Here is a 19,730-nt window from a genome sequence, read left to right on the forward strand (position 1 = left end):
CACAACCAGAGAGCAGTCCCGAACTACTATCTACCTCATTGGTGACCCTGGGGCTATCTTTGATCGGACTTTGCTGGCTTTATCTTGCACTAAACGTTATTCCCTTATCATGTATCTATACACTGTAAACAGCTCGATTGTAATCACGTCTTTCCGCTGACTGGGTGGCACGCAACAAAAGCTTTGCACTATACCTCGGTACACATGACAATAAAACAAAACAAACTAACTGAACAAAACCAAACTGTTTAAGAGGGAGTTAGATGTGGCCCTTGTGGCTAAAGGGATCAGAGGGTATGGAGAGAAGGCAGGTACAGGATACTGAGTTGGATGATCAGCCATGATCATATTGAATGGCGGTGCAGGCTCGAAGAGCCAAATGGCCTACTCCTGCACCTATTTTCTATGTTTCTATGTTTCTAAGATAGACGCCAAATGCTGGAGGAACTCAGCGGGACAGGCAGTATCTCTGGAGAGAAGGAATGGGTGACGTTTCGGCTCCGGACATCTACAGTTCCTTCCTACACTACTCTCTCAATACTTACTTTGGAACAGGCCAGAGATGTGAAGGAAAGGTGGAACTGCAGATACTTCAACCAACACTCAAACCCAATCCTCTGTGGATGATTCACAAGTTGCAACAAGCACATACGACAAAGAACTGCACAACTGCAAGCAAAAGAACTCTTGGTTTATTTTATCCAAAGGAGTGTTCTACTCAACTGCAGAATACTACAAACTGACAGGGATTTGCAACAACATATTTTATTTGGCATATAATCACGCATAAAACATTTTTTTTTTTACAGTTGCAGTACAGTGATGTAACTCTCACTATGTTTGATCCAAAGTACAAGTTTCATACTTACAGAGAATGCTTAAAACACACAGTGCAGATGGATGGTGGCTTTGTAGCTCCTGGCTGCAGAGAACAGAGCAGACGCCACATTCACTAATGAACAGACTTGCCTTCTTGTGTTCAGTACTAACCAGAAACTGGGCAGTTCTACGTAGAGTGATGGGAGAGATGCAGCACAAAAACAGGCACTTCGGCCCACCAAGTCTATGCCGGCCATCAACCTCCCACTTTCACACTGATTCTACCCAGACTCATTAACCCGCCAACTCTGACGTGGGAGGAAACCCACGCAGTCACTGTTAGCTCCACACACAGTCTGCAAGGGAGGTCAACATCGAACCCGGGTCTCTGGCGCTGTGATGCAGCAGCTCTACCTGTAGAACCACTGGGCCTTCCACTGATCTAACCTTGCTCTCCTGCCTTGGCATCCGATTGAGGAGATGTTCTTTGCATGTGTCTGTATAAACCTTTGAGTCTTAAATAGGTGGGTGACACTTGCTGAACATGTTGTCCTGGTTGGATGTGGTTTTCCAGAACCACCTGTATTTAATTTGGAGTTTCGTGAGTTTTCATCCCACCATTCTCTACTAAGGTTCTCAGGAAGAAATGATAAAAGCCACTTAGTTTAGTTTAGAGATACAGCGTGGGAACAAGTGTGAGTCTGCACCGACCAGTGATTCCCCGCACACTAACACTATCTCACACTCACTAGGGACAATTCACACTTATACCAAAGCCAATTAGCCTACAAACCTGTTCGTCTTTGGGGTATGGGAGGAAACCGGAACATCCAGGGAAAACCCACGCAGGTCACCAGGAGAACGTGCAAACTCCGTACAGACAGCACCAGTGGTCAGGATTGAACCCGGGTCTCTGGCGTTGTAAGGCAGCAACTCTACCGCTGTGCCACCGTGCCGCCCACTTCGGGCAAACAGGCACCTGTGGGAGAGGGGAGGGGAGGGGGGTGGTTCTTGGCCATGCGGTTTACAGCACCTTAAACATGGTGAGGATACCTCATTCATTGTGACAGCCAGCTGCCAACGAAAAAAAAAACTGCGATGCTTCACCAACTCCAAGATCAAAAACACACCCACATACCCAGAACAGTCCCAAACATTCATCATTCACGTGGATAATAACAATCAGGAGTAACCCTTCCATTTCTAAAGGAAGTCTGTGAATCTGTTATTTATTTGCAGCAGGTGAAACCTATTCAATATAACTTTAACTACTTATACTTGAATGCAGCGTCAATATCTTAGCAATGTTTCAACACAAGTAACAAACAACAGCAAGTTAACAAGGCGAGATATAGAATGTGTTAACATCTTTTAAGATTCCATTGTGAATGGGTCAGTGGGCAGGGAGCTGCTGTCAGTGAGACAACTCTCATACAGAGATTCTTTACAATGCTCCTATCTTTTCCTTAAATTTTCAAACCCAGTATTGAACTCTTAGCAGACTGACGATGCATGGAGAGATAGGTTACATCTCATTGATGTAATTTTCAAGGGCATTAGTAAAGTCTAATCAAGTTATTACTGCAGGGTGTGAAGTCTGATAGTCTAATGGGTGAGGGAGGCAGGTAGGGTTGTCATGAGCTGCAGTCATTAGCCAGAGATCAACTCCTTCTAGTTTAGTTTAGTATAGTATAGAGATATGCGCGGAAACAGGCCCTTCGGCCCACAGTATCCGTGCCGACCAGCGATCTCCCGTACACTAACACTATCCCACCCACACTAAGGATGATTTACTTTTTTTACCGAAGCCAATTAGCCTACAAACCTGCACGTCTTTGGACTGTGGGAGGAAACCGGAGCACCCGGAGAAAACCCACACAGGGAGAACCTACAAACTCCGTACAGACTGCACCTGTAGTCAGGATCGAACCGGTGTCTCTGGTGCTGAAATACAGCAACTCTGCCGCTGCGCCACCCCACCACCCAACTAGAATCATCTGATCACTCGTGTTCCATAAATCCCGCATTGCCAGCTGCTTAAGCCAATGGCTGAAGAGTTGAGAAATATTCAGTTTTCAAAAAAAAATTTCGACCAAACCCTCTGATTCTTCTCTCCTCTCACACACAAAAGCACACATGCCCTGACATTCTATCCTCACTAAATACAACAGTCCCAACAATGAACTATGTATGGATGGTTGGCTATTAAACTTGGTGTGCTGCACCGCTGATAATGTTTATTTCCTCTTAGGGCCACTCAGAGTGAGATTAGAATTAGCTGCACACACGTAACATAGCCTCATTCATCAATGGGACCCCGAAGATGGATTGTGTGCACAATATTACACCCACTCATCTATTGTCCGAGTTACTACATTCAGTGTCACTGACTAACGCAGACCTGGCCTGCGAAATGCAACAAGTGGAATCGGCAAAGTTTACTCTAATTATTCTATTATACAACAAGCTAAGCCAGGATCACAACGCACACAAAATGTGGGCCCTCCGAGCACATGGGCCGAAACTTCTTCTGTGTTCTCGACCGAACGACCTGATCCTGGAATGTATCCTGCAAGTTGTGAACCTGTGGGATTCTCAGCCGCAGAAGGCAGTGGAGACCAATTCACTGGATGTTTTCAAGAGAGAGTTAGATATCGCTCTTCGGGATAACGGAATCAAGGGATATGGGGAAAAAGCAGGAATGGGGTACTGATTTTAGATGATCATATTGAATGGCGGTGCTGGCTCGAAGGGCCGAATGGCCTACTCCTGCACCTATTGTCTATGTTTCTAAGTCGTTAACAGTGAGAACCTAACGTTCGACTCCATGGTTTCTGCAGACATGTACAGCAGACATACACTTTGCAGTAATTCTTGCACTGTCTTATCAGAAAGCTGCATTCTTGCCCATCGATCTTACGGTAACATATACAAAAATAAAATTCAGATTCCTATCCAAGAGTAAAAGTTCACGATAAAAATTAAAATGGTTCCATTAATAAAACTGCTTATGATTGAGGACAGTGTGTGAAGAGGCAATGGATTATAGACCCAGGATGTGTGGAAACACAGACCTTTCAATGCACGGACTTGCAAGAACAGCCACTCATCAGAAGCAAGGCGCTGCCTACGCTGGTGAGGACAGCAGCTGATGACGTGTTTGTGAATGAACAAAGAAGGTGATGAGATCATTCTCATTTCATTTTTTGCACCTGAGAGAAATATCTGATCCTAATATGAAGAATTTCAATTTGGAGGAAAAGCCTGATTGGGGAAGAATCACCAACCACAATGTGTAGGAAAGAACTGCAGATGCTGGTTTAAATCGAAGATAAACGCAACATGCTGGAGTAACTCAGCGGGACAGGCAGCATCTCTGGAGAGAAGGAATGGGTGACGTTTCGGGGTTGAGACTTCAGACTGACGTGGGATGAAGAATCACCAACTATGGTGAGTTTAATTTGCAGTTTGTGGGCAGTAAACCTCACACCAGAGTCTGGTTGATAGTCTAATCCCAAGAAACTGAACCTGCCCTCAGCAAATATGCAAGAGGACCACTGATGTAAAGTGAAAGGTTTATTCTACAAAGCAACGTGGAACTAATTAGTCAACTAAAACTTCTCTCCAATCAATAAATCTGTCCTTCTTGTTCTGTGTCACCAACTAAAATCAATGCAACTTAGATTGGCAGTAATCTGCTCGGAATTGTTTAAAACACTTGAGTTAAAATGGACATGTTGATTTAAAAAAAGGAAATACAATAAAAATCCATTGACATCATCTCTTGTAACAGTCTCTAAGTTAACGATAACATTGTATAATATTTCAGCCTAATTCATGGTGAAGACATTGTTTGGAGATTTCTCTTTGAGGAGACCTGTTGTGATGAGGAATTCTTGTCTCTGTATCTGCTGCTGTGATGTAGCAGTGGTGTGTAGGAGTCTGCAAGCAAGATTGGATTCCATTGATGGACATTGAAGGAAACATCCGGACGCTGTTTGATGGTGGAGATTGATAGGCCATGCGTTCCTCTCAGTAAGGTGTTTGGTGGTTTCCAGTGAAGGAAGATCCCAAGGAATGGGTTGGAGTTGCTTCAGTGTAGGAGCATATGCAGCATTTGTCAAAGGCAAGAAGATTTCATGTCACAGTCATTCCTGTGGAGTCAGGCACAGGGTGGGAGCTCTGGTGACACCTCTTCACTCTGAAGGTCCGCATCTTCCTTCCTCTCCCATCACTCCGGGAAGCAAAGGGAAAGCAATGCCAACATATTAACATCATAGCAGCCAGGACTATACACATGCAGTCGAAATGTGTAGGAAGGAACTGCACATGCTTGGTTTAAACCAAAGATAGACACAAAAAGCTGGAGCTGGACAGGCAGCATCTCTGGAGAGAAGTAATGGGTGATGTTTCGGTTCGGGTCAAGACCCTTTTTCAGACTCGACCCGAAACGTCACCCATTCCTTTTCTCAGAGATGTTGCCTGTCCCGCTGAGTTACTCCAGCTTTTTGTGTGTGTATCTTCGGTTTAAACCAGCATCTGCAGTTCCTTCCTACAACTAGAACATGAAGCATATTCACCCTTACACTTTCCATCTCCCGGTCCATACCTGATGGCTGGGCAGCTTCTTGTCTCCATTGACTCCCTGCAGAAGCACCGTCTCCTCAGGAACCTTCTGGTCGTTCTTCACTTCCACTACAATGTTATCATGGACTTCAGCTTGTGTGCTAAAGCAGACAGACAGAACTTTAGTTACTTCACCCATGGCTGCCTGCACTTCACCAACTGGGTCAAACTGAGATAATGGCGTTGGCCAGAGTTACAAACCTTACATACTACAGGGTAAAGCAGCTGTACACATGGGAGTAGTCAACTCCTGATTGGGTTGTCCAGGGTATGTATTAAATATACTGTCCCAAACCCTCACAGATATCAGTCAATGGTCGACCCTCCACTCTACTCTGCAAGATGCCGTCTCTGGGCAAATGGCTCGTCTCCAATGGCAAGAGGACCAGGGTAGATGGCCAGTCTCCCTGTCTGGAGCACGTTTAATTACAGCACTCTCTCAGTTCAGCTGAGAAATCCCCTTGAGACATGTCGCATAAACAATAAACGTGGCTCGTATGATGCCAAACGTTGGATGCCATTTGATGTCTTTTGCATCACCTTCATTACCCTAGAGAGCTGGGAGTTGACTAAACACAGAATTATACAGGGACATGCAGAGTGAGATCGGGACATGTGTAAGTCTGAACATGTGCTAGAAATGAGAAACATATTAACATATAAACATCTTGCATTCTGTCTCTCCCTCTCTCTCCCATCCAGACACGCCCATCAGGAGCACGCACACGCACACATACAGACATACACATGCATGCGCACACAAGCACACACGCACGCACACACAGACATACACACGCATAGACAATCATACACACACCCACAGACATGCACAAATAGACATACACATGCGCACATACACACAGAGACATGCACACGCATAGACATTCATACACACACACACACACACATACGCACACGCAGACATGCACACACAGACATTCACACACACATAAACACACACACACACTCATGCATAAGCATGCGCACACACACACGAGCAGTCCAGGAATGCAGACACACACACTAAAGTGTAAGGAAGACCCACATGCTTTGTTTGCCAGAACGACCACAGGGAATCTTTCCTTTCTTGTAGAGGAAATACAGGATGGCCCCCAAGATGGCGAGCAGTAGAATACACACAATGATGACCACTATCACCACTCCGCCACTGCTTTTTGCTTGGGCCACATCTAGACAAACAGAAGAGAGGTTGAGGCATTAAAATCCACATTCGCTGCTCGGAGAAAAGCTGTTTCCTTTCCCGATGTAGACAGACACAAAATGTTGGAGTAACCCAGCGAGACAGGCGGCATCTCTGGAGAGAAGGGGCAAGACTCTGAAGAAGAAGGGTCTCGATCCGAAACATCACCCATTCGTTCTCTCCAGAGATGCTGCCTGGCCCGCTGAGTTACTCCAGCATTTTGTGTCTATCTTCGATTAAAACCAGCATCTGCCTTTCCTTCCGACACATTCTTTCCCAATGTTCTGATTGTGAACCGTGTGAAATACTGTTGACCTGATACTCGATCTGTATCAGTGACGCAGCTGAGGATTCTACTGAGTGATTATGTGTGTGTTGGAAGTGTCTGAATGCAGAGGTCTGTGATGATTTGCAACACATGTCCAAATACTGCTGCGCCACCGTGCCTTTACCTTAATCATTTATAATCTACAGTATTCATGCCTTCTATATTCTGTTGTGCTGAAGCAAAGCAAGAATCTGTGGAATTCTCTGCCACAGAAGGTAGTTGAGGCCACAGTTCATTGGCTAGATTTAAGAGGGAGTTAGATGTGGCCCTTGTGGCTAAAGGGATCAGGGGGTATGGAGAGAAGGCAGGTATGGGATATTGATTTGGATGATCAGCCATGGTCATATTGAATGGCGGTGCAGGCTCGAAGGGCCGAATGGCCTCTACTCCTGCACCTATTTTCTAAATTTCTAATTTCATTGTCCTATCTGGGACACATGACACTAAAGTCTCTTGAATCTTGAATCTTAAAAGAATCCTCTCTGCAAATCTTTCATAATGGACAGATTTCACAAACAAAATCTGAAGATTTCGGAAGAATAGCAAGAGAAGACTCGTTGAATCCTCTGGTAGTCTGGGGTCATGAGTTTGCTGACTAAAGATAAGCATGGAGCTCGATGTCGATGTTCTACACAAGGCCACATACTTCCAGCTGAGAACGGCTGCCACTGCCCCCAAACAATGCTGCTGCAGTGAAGAAATCAATAGCTGCGTTATTTCTGTCTGAAAGGGGCTGTGTCCTCCAGCAGTGTGTAATCTGTGACGTGCTCATGAGGGGGGGAGTTACATAAACACTCGATCAATGAACATATTAAGTGGAACAGGAAACGCGGGGCATGCTGTAGGAAATGCCAGCCTTTTGTGGAAGGGCTCGAGTACCAACACCAAATACAGAAACAGGACATCTGAATAATAGACAATAGACAATGAATAGGTGCAGGAGTAGGCCATTCGGCCCTTCGAGCCTGCACCGCCATTCAATGTGATCATGGCTGATCATCCCCAATCAGTACTCCGTTCCTGCCTTCTCCCCATATCCTCTGACTCTGCTATCTTTATCTAACTCTCTCTTGAAAGCATCCAGAGAACCTGCCTCCACCGCCCTCTGGGGCAGAGAATTCCACAGACTCACCACTCTCTGTGAGAAAAAAAGTTTCCTCGTTTACGTTCTAAATGGCTTACTCCTTATTCTTTCCTAATCTGCTTGCAAGTGACCTCCTGATTATTGTGAAGCAGAGATGCTGTCTGTCCCGCTGAGTTACTCCAGCATCTTCGGTTTAAACCAGCATCTGCAGTTCCTTCCTGCACTGTTACACATTTGCTTGCTTGCCTTTTAAGGTAGTATTTCTGAGACCTGAGCGTGATCCAAATCTCCAACAACCTGCTGATTGATAACGTGCTGGAAATCTTTGGTGTTACATCTGTGGTTCTCTGATCATCAGCTCAAGTCTGCATTGTGCACCTTTCATCAGTCCTTTTAGCTGCTGTAATTTCTACTATTTACAAAAACTACCAGTGAATTTGAATCTGCTGCACAGTGAAGCCACTGCTGAGTGACCTGAGATTGGATGGAGTTGAAAAGGAGGATGCTTTGGGGGTTAACATCATGGGGTAGACATTGAGTAACATCACGTGATGCCAACTCTTCAATCTACTTGGAGCCGGCCTGGGATCGGATGCTCACCTCCTTGCACAATGAAGAGATAGTCATCGTTGCCGTGCTTGTTGGTGCCGTTGCAGGTCAGTTGCAGCTCCCCCGTGGGGAGGGGCAGAATCAGCTCACTCACAACGTAATTCTTTTGGAGATGATACGTTAACGTCTATGCACAGAGATACAAAAAAAACCACAAACTTATCTGAGTAACTGTGGCAGCACAGAAAATGTTCCAGAGTCCAACATTCACTGGTTCAAGATGAAGGGGACAAGATTTAATAGGAATCTGAGGAATAACTTTTTCACACAAAGGGTGGTGGGTGTATGGAACGAGCTGCCAGAGGAGGTAGATGAGGCTGGGACTATTGCAACGTTTCAGAAACGGTTAGACAGGTACATGGATAGGTAGGGGCGGAATAAGGCTCACTGGTGCCCTAAGCACTGACCAATCTTGGTGCCCCCCTCCTTTCCACACTGTCCCAGTCCATTTTAGTTGTTGACCTGTCTGACCAGATATACAATGCAGGTTGCAGCAGTACAAAAATTTATTCCTATGATAACACAATATACTGTACAAACTAAGCCAAGCTTGGGCTACATAAAGTTCTACAAAAATGCAATACAACATCTATTTTAATTAGAATGGATTACGGTATTACATAGTTGGCACCTAAAATTAGGTTCCACTGTACTGTTTTGTGCTGTATTAACTTCTAATAAAATTAAAAAATAAAAAAAATAAAAAAAATATCTATTTTAATATTTCACAAGTTAAATGTATCAAAGTTCCAATATTCATGACCTGAAAGGCATTTTTCTACATTTCATTTTCGCAAAATCACTGATAACATCCTCGTAATTAATACTTCTCAGAATGTCTGCTTGAATTATTAATATACACAGTGAGTCGAGTCTTTCTTGAAGCATAACTGATCTATTTGGGTTTTTTTTACACGTTTCAGTTGTGAGAAAGACCTCTCTGTTGTGCAGCTGGTGACCATTAATGTTAAACATATTCTTAAGGCAATTTCAACATTTGGAAAGGCACTCTCTAGTTTGTCTTCTGTAATTATGGTGTAAAGTTCCATGTGAGTGAAATATGTTTTCTTGGTTGTTTTAAACTTATGAGGAACATATAGAAACATAGAAATTAGGTGCAGGAGTAGGCCATTCGGCCCTTCGAGTCTGCACCGCCATTCAATATGATCATGGCTGATCATCCAACTCAGTATCCCGTACCTGCCTTCTCTCCATACCCCCTGATCCCCTTAGCCACAAGGGCCACATCTAACTCCCTCTTAAATATAGCCAATGAACTGGCCTCAACTACCCTCTGTGGCAGAGAGTTCCAGAGATTCACCACTCTCTGCGTGAAAAAAGTTCTTCTCATCTCAATCTCAATATGAATGGAACTGCTGAAGTTCTGTAGACAAAGTGTTGTTCATGTCATCTGGATAAGCATCAATGAGTGTCTGACAAGTCTTTGAGTACCTTTCACTTTCTGATAATTGGGAATTAGCACCTTGTTGGGTGGCATTAGGAACATCTACCAGACAAGAGAATCTGTCTGCTATTTCAGTGACACCTTTCGTCTCCTCATTTCCGTTTCTAACTTTTCAACAATTCCATAAAAAGTGGAGATACGGTTTTTTTTACAAATCGTCATTCGTTTTTTTTTCTTTTCACCCTTTTCCCAACTTTGTGGTGCCCCCTTTGGCCCTGGTGCCCTAAGCACGTGCTTAATCTGCTTAATGGTTAATCCAGGATAGGACAGGTTTGGATGGATGTGGGCCAAACACAGGCAGGTGGGACTAGTGTAGCTGGGACATGTTGGCCGGTGTGGGCAAGTTGGGCCGAAGGGCCTGTTTCAATGCGGTGTGACTCTATTTAATTTCCTTCTATTAGCTGTGAAGAGTGAGCGTGGCCACAAGTATCCATGCTTCAGAGGATCGAGGGAAACAGGCATGAAAGGGTTAACGAGGCAGAGACAGGAGGTAATGCTGTAAAGACAACACATGATGACAATCAAGCGATCAGCAGTGTACATACACATGGTAAAGGAGAGAGCGTGAATAATGCTTAGTCCCACCCAAGATAGCCCAAGGATAATCCGAGTTCTTGGATAAATCTTAGCGATGAGACATGTTTGTTCAATGTGTGGGGCTTACATTGCGAGCCTTGTTCATTCTTTGACATGCTTCAGCTCAGTGATTCCCAACCTGGGGCCATGGCAAATTTCAGGGGGGGCCATAGTAAAATTTGGGGGCCACAGGTTCAATGAAGGGGGCCACAGGTTCAATGAAGGGGGCCCCAGAACTGCATCCCTGTTGCATCCTAAATTTCAGTTCTAATAAATGTAAATCTACGTAGTTGAAATATTTTTGATGTTTGTGGAATAGAATAAAAGAGGATATATGTGCAATTAATAGACACTGATATTTTTATGGAAGGTATTATAATATTGAAGTATTTTTTTCCGCTAATAATGTCAGGGGGGGGCACAGAAAAATGAAAAGATCCCAAGGGGGCCATGAGCTAAAATAGGTTGGGAACCACTGCTTTAGCTGATCCGAGAACATGTAACATAGAACACTACAGCACAGGAACAAGCCCCCTGGCCTATAATGTCTGTGCCAAATGTGATACCAGGGTAAAGTAATCTCCTCTGCCTGCACGTGACACATATCCCTCTATTCCCTGTGTATCCACGTGTCTATCTAAAAGCCTCTTTAACACCGCTATAGCACCTGTCTCCACCACTGCCCCTGGCAGCACGATTCAGACACCCATCACCTTCTGTGTAAAATCCATGCCCCACACGTCTCCTTTAAACTTTGCCCCTCTCACCTTAAAGCTAGTCTTTGACATTCCACCCTTGGGAAAAAGGTTCTGACTGTCTCCCCTATCTGTGCATCTCATAATTGTATATCCTAATTTGAGGAAGGACATTCTTGCTATTGAGGGAGTGCAGCGTAGGTTTACAAGGTTAATTCCCGGAGGGCGGGACTGTCATATGCTGAGAGAATGGAGCAGCTGGGCTCGTACACTCTGGAGTTTAGAAGGATGAGAGGGTATCTCATTGAAACATATAAAATTGTTAAGGGTTTGAACACGCTAGAGACAGGAAACATGTTCCCCATGTTGGGGGAGTCCAGAACCAGGGGCCACAGTTTAAGATTAAGGGGTAAGCCATTTAGAACGGAGACGAGGAAACACTTTTTCTCACAGAGAGTGGTGAGTCTGTGGAATTCTCTGCCTCAGTTCTGGATGCTTTCAAGAGAGAGCTAGATAGGGCTCTTAAAAAAAAAGTGGAGTCAGGGGATATGGGGTGAAGGCAGGAACGGGGTACTGATTGGGGATGATCAGCCATGATCACATTGAATGGCGGTGCTGGCTCGAAGGGTCGAATGACCTACTACTGCACCTATTGTCTATTGTCTATTAAAGCTAGTCTTTGACATTCCACCCTGGGAAAAAGGTTCTGACTGTCTACCCTATCTGTGCATCTCATAATTGTACACACCACAATATATACTGCGTTACATTTATTTAGTACCACAGAGAGCTGATTTGCTCACTATATACATACCGGTTCCTTGTGTGCATTACACATGACTACCGGTATCGGGTCACCACGGAACACGCATGTCAGGTTCACATAGGGTCCATTCTTCTGGAATTTCTCTGCGGTACAGTTGACGTGTGGCGGTCCTGCAGACAGAGACAGAGACAGAGACAGAGACAGTCAAGAAGAGTTGACTCCTTGGGCCACCGCATCAACACACCAAACCCTACAAAGCCTCGAGAGACACGAAATGCTGGAGTAACTCTCAGCGGGACAGGCAGCATTTCCGGAGAGAAGGAATGGGTGACGTTTCGAGTCTTGATCAGTCACGGTCAGTCTGAGGTCACGAGGAGAAGCAGGAGAATGGGGTTGAAAGAGAAAGATAGATCAGCCATGATCGAATGGCGGTGCAGACTCAATGGGCTGAATGGCCTAACGCTGCTCCTATGTTATGCTCCTATCGGTCTAATGGTGATGTTACGGACGGGTTACAGACGTACCTTTGACCACAATACTGATCGTCTTCTGCCGGCTCAGGCTGGAAGGCACGGTAACATTACAGCTGTAGTTTCCAGCATGCTCTAACTCAACCATGTGCAGTTTGAGCCATTTTCCAGTGCTGACCACTGTCTTCTGAAAGAGATGGTTCATAAAGAACGTGAATGGGATATCATTACCATGTTAAAAATGTTCCGTGTGAAAGAAATAGAAACATAGAAAACAGGTGCAGGAGGAGGCCATTCGGCCCTTCGAGCCAGCACCGCCATTCATTGAGATCATGGCTGATCGTCCCCAATCAATAACCCATGCCCGCCTTCTCCCCATATCCCTTGACTCTAGTAGCCCCTAGAGCTCTATCTAACTCTCTCTTAAATCCATCCAGTGACTTGGCCTCCACTGCCCTCTGTGGCAGGGAATTCCACAAATTCACAACTCTCTGGGTGAAAAAGTTTTTTCTCACCTCAGTCTTAAATGGCCTCCCCTTTATTCTAAGACTGTGGCCCCTGGTTCTGGACTTGCCCAACATTGGGAACATTTTTCCTGCATCTAGCTTGTTCAGTCCCTTTTAGAATGTTGTATGTTTTGAAAAGATTCCCCCTCATCCTTCTAAACTCCTAGTCTTTTCAATCTTTCCTCATATGACAGTCCCCGCCATCCCAGGCATCAATCTCGTGAACCTACGCTGCACTGCCTCAATCACAAGGATGTCCTCCCTCAAATTAGGAGACCAAAACTGTACACAATACTCCAGATGTGGTCTCACCAGAGCCCTATACAACTGCTCCTCAAGTACCCCTATAAACGCCTCCCCCCCCCCCCCCCCCCCCACCTCAGTAATGAACATGGGCCTAGATTGAGTGGATGTGGATAGGGAATTTCCAGTAGTGGGAAACTAAAAATATTGAGTGTTTAGGGATTAAGGATAAGGGGGAAATCCTTTAGAACCGAGATGAGGAGAACTTTTTTCACACAGAGAGTGGTGAATCTCTGGAACTCTCTGCCACAGAGGGTAGTTGAGGCCAGTTCATTGGCTATATTTAAGAGGGAGTTAGATGTGGCCCTTGTGGCCAAGGGGATCAGAGGGTATGGAGAGAAGGCAGGTACGGGATACTGAGTTGGATGATCAGCCATGATCATATTGAATGGCGGTGCAGGCTCGAAGGGCCGAATGGCCTACTCCTGCACCTAATTTCTATGTTTCTATGTTTCCATGTTTGTAGTTTATTAAGCCACTAACTAAATAAATCCACGAGACATGGGTTTAAGGTGAAGGGAAAAAGATTTAATGGGAATCTGAGGGGTAACGTTTTCACACAAAGGGTGGTGGGTGTATGGAACGAGCTGCCAGAGGAGGTCGTTGAGGTGGGGACTATCCCAACGTTTAAGAAACAGTTAGACAGGTACACGGATAGACACAAAATGCTGGAATAACTCAGCGGGACAGGCAGTATCTCTGGGTAGAAGGGATGGGGTGACGTTTCGGGTCGAGACCCTTCTTCACTCTATTTGAGGAGCTTTATTCCTACCTTGCCTTTTGTCCAGCGCACAGTTGGCCGTTGTGATGCTCCCGCCTCACAAGAGATGCGCACGTTTTTATCACCCTCTGTGAAAACGTAGGGACCTTTTGGGGTTAACACGATGGGATCCAGATCTGTTTGAAGGGAGCACAGGAAACAGAGAAGCTCAAACATTCATAAGTGATGGGAGCAGAATTCGGCCATTCGGCCCATCAAGTCTACGCCATTCAATCACGGCTGATCTATCCTTCCCTCTCAACCCCATTCTCCTGCCTTCTCCCCCATCACCCCCGACTGCCGCACTAATCAAGAATCTATCTATTGTGTTTAAGAAGGAACTGCAGATGCTGGAAAATCGAAGGTACACATGCTGGAGAAACTCAGCGGGTGCAGCAGCATCTATGGAGCGAAATAAAATAGGCAACGTTTCGGGCCGAAACCCTGAAGGAAATAGGCAACGTTTCGGACCGAAATCCTGAAGGAAATAGGCAACGTTTCGGGCCGAAACCCTGAAGGAAATAGGCAACGTTTTGGGCCGAAACCCTTCAGGGTTTTGGGCCGAAACGTTCGGCCCGAAACGCCTATTTCCTTCGCTCCATAGATGCTGCTGCACCCGCCGAGTTTCTCCAGCATTTTTGTGTACCCATGAATCTATCTATCTCTGCCTTAAAAATATCTATTGACTTGGCCCCCACAGCCGTCTGTGGCAAAGAATTCCACAGATTCACCAGCCACAGACTATAGAAATTCCTCTTTATCTCCTTCTTAAAGGTACGTCCTTTTATTCCAAGGGCTCTGGCCTCTGGTCCTAGACTCTCCCACTAGTGGAAACATCCTCTCCACATCCACTCTGTCCAGTCGTTTAACTATTCAGTAAGTTTCAATGAGGTCCCCCCTCTCATCCTTCTAAACTCCAGCGAGTAGAGGCCCCGTGTGGCCAAACGCTCATCACACGTTGTGTTAACATGGCTGCACTAATGGAATGCAGCCAGGAGCATTTGGGAGAGGGGGAAGAGGAAAGGAATGAGAAAATAAATACCCACAGTGGACCATTATCGTCTTGTTGCTAACAAATTCGTCGTACGTTTCCAGGTCCAGGACTTTACAGCCGTAAAGTCCGCTGTCCTTTCGACTGAGTGCTGTCATCACCACCTTGTTACCTGTGCTCTCGATATGCACCATTTCACCATCCTGTTGATCAGAAGGGAAACCGAGATCATGTTAGCAAGATTCAATCCATCTCTTTAGTCTCAGAGTGCTTACAAGATCGTAGGTAGACAACAAATGCTGGAGAAACTCAGCGGGTGAGGCTGCATCTATGGAGAGAAGGAATAGGCATTGAGACCCTTCTTCAGATTGATGTGGGGGTGAGGGTGGGGGCGTGGGAAGAAGAAAGGAAGAGGCAGAGGCAGTAGGCTGTGGGAGAGCTGGGAAGGGGAGTGGAAGGAGGGAGAAATCAAGGACTACCTGAAATTGGAGAAGTCAATCCCTCTTCCCATCAGAACTGCCCCCTCCATCGACTCCTTTAAGTCGAGACTTAAAATTCATCTCTACTCCCAAGTCTTTCTTGACATCCTCTGAGTGAGGGCTATATGTGTGTATTTATGTATGTACTTAATCTATGAACCAATGTTGTATAACATTAGTACCTCCACCAATGCAAAGCACTTTGGGCAACGAGAGTTGTTTTTTAAATGTGCTATAGATATAAATGAAGTTACTTGACTCGTACCGCTGGGATATAAACTACCCAAGCAAAATATGAGGTGCTGTTCCTCCAATTTGCGGTGGGACTAACTCTGGCCATGGAGGAGACCCAGTGCAGAAAGATCTAAGGCCTAAGGTCAGTTTATTTTAGTTCATTATTTGATTGGTATCATTACGTCAGAAACACAGGCCTGACAATTAATTCGGGGTGCAATCCATCAAAAAGCTTATAATTTCTGCAGGATTCTACCACTTATTCTGTCAGGAACTCAATGGGAGAAACAGTGGGGTAATAACATAGGGTGGAATGACACGGGAACTGTGACATTGAAAGGAAATGAACACCAAACAAACGCAAGACAATAATTAAACTCCATTTAACCTCGGCCTCTGGTTATTTAGCAATGAACCCTGTTGGCTTGCAAAGGATATACTGTATTTATACTTTGTCAACAGGATCTCGCTTTTATCAGCGCCCAAAACACAAAGCAAAGTTATGGGAGGATAGCTCAAATCAAATACATCATTGCACATTAATTGACGACGAGGTTTAAATCTCAATCTGTATTGAATTACATGACCCATGTGGTTACGAAGAAGGGTCTCGACCCGAAACATCACCCATTCCTTCTCTCCAGAGATGCTGCCTGTCCCTCTGACTTACTCAAGTATTTTGTGCCTATCTATGTGTTTGTAATAATGGTTCAGGTATTCTCGATGCATGGTTGCGAGCAATCTGAGTATTTTAGCATTAGGGTTGTGTCTAATGTTTCATTTCAAAATAACATTTATTTCAAATTTCTTTCCATTGAAAAATATTCAAAATTCTCCGACCGCAGCTTCAGGGACCCGGTTCAAATTGTGGCCTTGGGTGCGGTCTGTGAGGAGTTTGCACGTTCCCTTTGTATGTGTTTCCCATGGAAATAGACTCAGCTTGTACTCGCAAGATTGAGGGGGGATCTTATCGAAACGTACAAAATTCTTAAGGGGTTGGACAGGCTAGATGCAGGAAGATTGTTCCCGATGTTGGGGAAGTCCAGAACAAGGGGTCACAGTTTAAGGATAAGAGGGAAGTCTTTTAGGACCGAGATGAGAAAATCATATTTTACACAGAGAGTGGTGAATCTGTGGAATTCTCTGCCACAGAGGGTAGTTGAGGCCACAGTTCATTGGCTATATTTCAGAGGGAGTTAGATGTGGCCCTTGTGGTTAAAGGGATCAGGGGGTATGGAGAGAAGGCAGGTACAGGATACTGAGTTGGATGATCAGCCATGATCATATTGAATGGCGGTGCAGGCTCGAAGGGCCGAATGGCCTACTCCTGCACCTATTTTCTATGTTTCTATGTTTAACTCCAGCCAAAACCCACATTAAAAAATGTATCTATACACGGTAAACGACTCGATTGTAACCATGTATTGTCTTTCTGCTGACTAGATAGCACGCAACAAAAGCTTTTCACTGGACCTCGGTACATGTGACAATAAACTAAACTGAGCTGTAAAAGATGTTCTAGTTGGTGAAGTGAACTGTAAATTAGGTTGTTATGTTATTTACAGTAGATTTACGTAAGGTCACTTCTGAGATAACTAATTGGATTCAAAATTGGCTTGATGGAACATAGAACAGTACAGCACAAGAACAGGCCCTTCGGCCCAGAATGTCTGAATGTCTATTGTCTACCACATCAAGCCTTTCATCATTTTATATACAGGAGTCAGAGGGTGGGACTGAGGTTCTGATTGGAGCCTCGTGACCAGTGCTTAGTTTAGTTTAGTCTAGAGATACAATTCGGAAACAGGCCCTTCGGCCCACCGAGTCCGTGCCGACCAGCGATACACTAGCATTATCCACAAATGAACCTGTAAACCCGCACATCTTTGGAGTGTGGGCGGAAACCGGAGCACCCTGGGGAAAACCCAGGCAGGTCACGGGGAAGAACGTACAAACTCCGTACAGACAGCACCCGTAGTCAGGATCGAACCCTGGTCTGTGATGCTGTAAGGCAGCAACTCTACCGCTGTGCCGCCCTAATGTGAGATGCTACTGGGATCTGTGCCGGTGACCAGTGTGGTTGGTCATCTGTTACAACGATGGGGTTTACAATTCAGTTCACGTGGTTAGTAACTTGCAGTGATTGGTAAAATTGGTGGACTAGTGATACAAGGACCTGGTCCTGTGCTCTCTGGCTCCAACAAGTGGCAAAAGGAGGGAGTTGCAAGGACCAAGGAAAATAGACACTGGTGGAAGTGGACTAAGACCATTATTGCACAGGGAGTAAGTTTAGCTCAATGGGCTGAATGGCCTTGTCTTCTACAAATAGCCACCGTGCCATTATATGTTCAACAACTTTGTTACATTTCTTACAATTTACTGAACAATTACCTTATAGCGGTGTATAAGATCACAAGAGAAATAGATCGGATAGACGCCTAGAGTATCTTGCCCAGAGTAGGGGAACCGAGGACCAGAGGACATAGGTTTAAGGTGAGAGGGGAAAGATTGAATAGGAATATGAGGGGTGACTTTTTCACACAAAGGGTGGTGGGTGTATGGAACGAGCTGCCAGAGGAGGTAGTTGAGGCTGGGACTATCACAAGCGTTTAAGAAACAGTTAGACAGGTACATGGATAGGACAGGTTTGGAGGGATATGGAGCAAATGCAGGCAGGTGAGACATGTTGGCCGGTGTGGGCAAGTTCCACGCCGATGATTCTACGACCCAGCCCAGCCCCCATAAATAATCTCACCAGGATTTTGAAGAAGGTGTAATCAACGCTGGAAGTCCCATCGGACCGGCACTCCATGGTCATGTTGTCCATCTCCTTCAACACCTTGGGGTCAATCAGAAATTCTGCGTTCTCTGGTGGATCTGGCAATGGGGCAAACGGAACACAGTTTATGCACTGGATCTGGACCATGGACTCACTGCAGGAACTCCCCACTGCAGGGGAACACAGTGACAAATAAACTCATTGGTAAAAATTCAGCCTACATTTGCATGCACTGCACATCTCGTATGTTTATGTGGACAATTGAACTTGACTTGACTTGACTTGACATGTTAGCTTCTTTACGTGGCATTGAATGCGCTAAACTCTTTGGACTTTAACTTTGGGAGCGGCGCAGCGGTAGAGTTGCTGCCTTACAGCGCCAGAAACATAGAAAATAGGTACAGGAGGAGGCCATTTGGCCCTTCAAGCCAGCACCGCCATTCATTGTGATCATGGCTGATCGTCCCCTATCAATAACCCGTGCCTGCCTTCTCCCCATATCCCTTGACTCCACTAGCCCCTAGAGCTCTATCTAACTCTCTCTTAAATCCATCCAGTGACTTGGCCTCCACTGCCCTCTGTGGCAGGGAATTCCATAAATTCACAACTCTCTGGGTGAAAAAGTTTTTTCTCACCTCAGTCTTAAATGACCTCCCCTTTATTCTAAGACTGTGTGGCCCCTGGTTCTGGACTCGCCCAACATTGGGAACATTTTTCCTGCATCTAGCTTGTCCAGTCCTTTTATAATGTTATATGTTTCTATAAGATCCCCCCTCATTCTTCTAAACTCCAGTGAATACAAGCCTAGTCTTTTCAATCTTTCCTCATATGACAGTCCCGCCATCCCAGGAATCAATCTCATGAACCTACGCAGCACTGTTTCAATCACAAGGATCTCCTTCCTCAAATTAGGAGATCAAAATTGTACACAATACTCCAGATGTGGTCTCACTAGAGACTGAAACCTGGGTTCGCTCCTGACTACGGGTGCTGTCTGTGTGGAGTTTGCACATTCTCCTGGTGACTGCGTGGGTTTTCT

The 19,730-nt window shown here is 45.3% G+C and overlaps 1 protein-coding gene across 1 annotated transcript in view; it reads right to left on the minus strand.

The window, feature by feature from the left end:
* Positions 1-745: 745 nt before the first annotated feature.
* Positions 746-19,730, minus strand: part of LOC129712287 (cell surface glycoprotein MUC18-like) — a 90,718-nt gene continuing 71,733 nt past the window's right edge. Inside the window, exons 7-15 of the mRNA XM_055660588.1 lie at positions 18,668-18,789; positions 15,255-15,402; positions 14,221-14,345; positions 12,694-12,826; positions 12,218-12,339; positions 8,659-8,794; positions 6,491-6,635; positions 5,429-5,546; positions 746-5,053 (exon numbers count right to left, since the gene is read on the minus strand). Of these exons, the coding sequence (XP_055516563.1) occupies positions 5,051-5,053; positions 5,429-5,546; positions 6,491-6,635; positions 8,659-8,794; positions 12,218-12,339; positions 12,694-12,826; positions 14,221-14,345; positions 15,255-15,402; positions 18,668-18,789 (1,052 nt within the window). The 3' untranslated portion in view covers positions 746-5,050. The remainder of the gene's footprint in view (positions 5,054-5,428; positions 5,547-6,490; positions 6,636-8,658; positions 8,795-12,217; positions 12,340-12,693; positions 12,827-14,220; positions 14,346-15,254; positions 15,403-18,667; positions 18,790-19,730) is intronic.

This window comes from Leucoraja erinacea, chromosome 32, assembly GCF_028641065.1.
Source record: "Leucoraja erinacea ecotype New England chromosome 32, Leri_hhj_1, whole genome shotgun sequence".
Taxonomy (NCBI): domain Eukaryota; kingdom Metazoa; phylum Chordata; class Chondrichthyes; order Rajiformes; family Rajidae; genus Leucoraja; species Leucoraja erinaceus.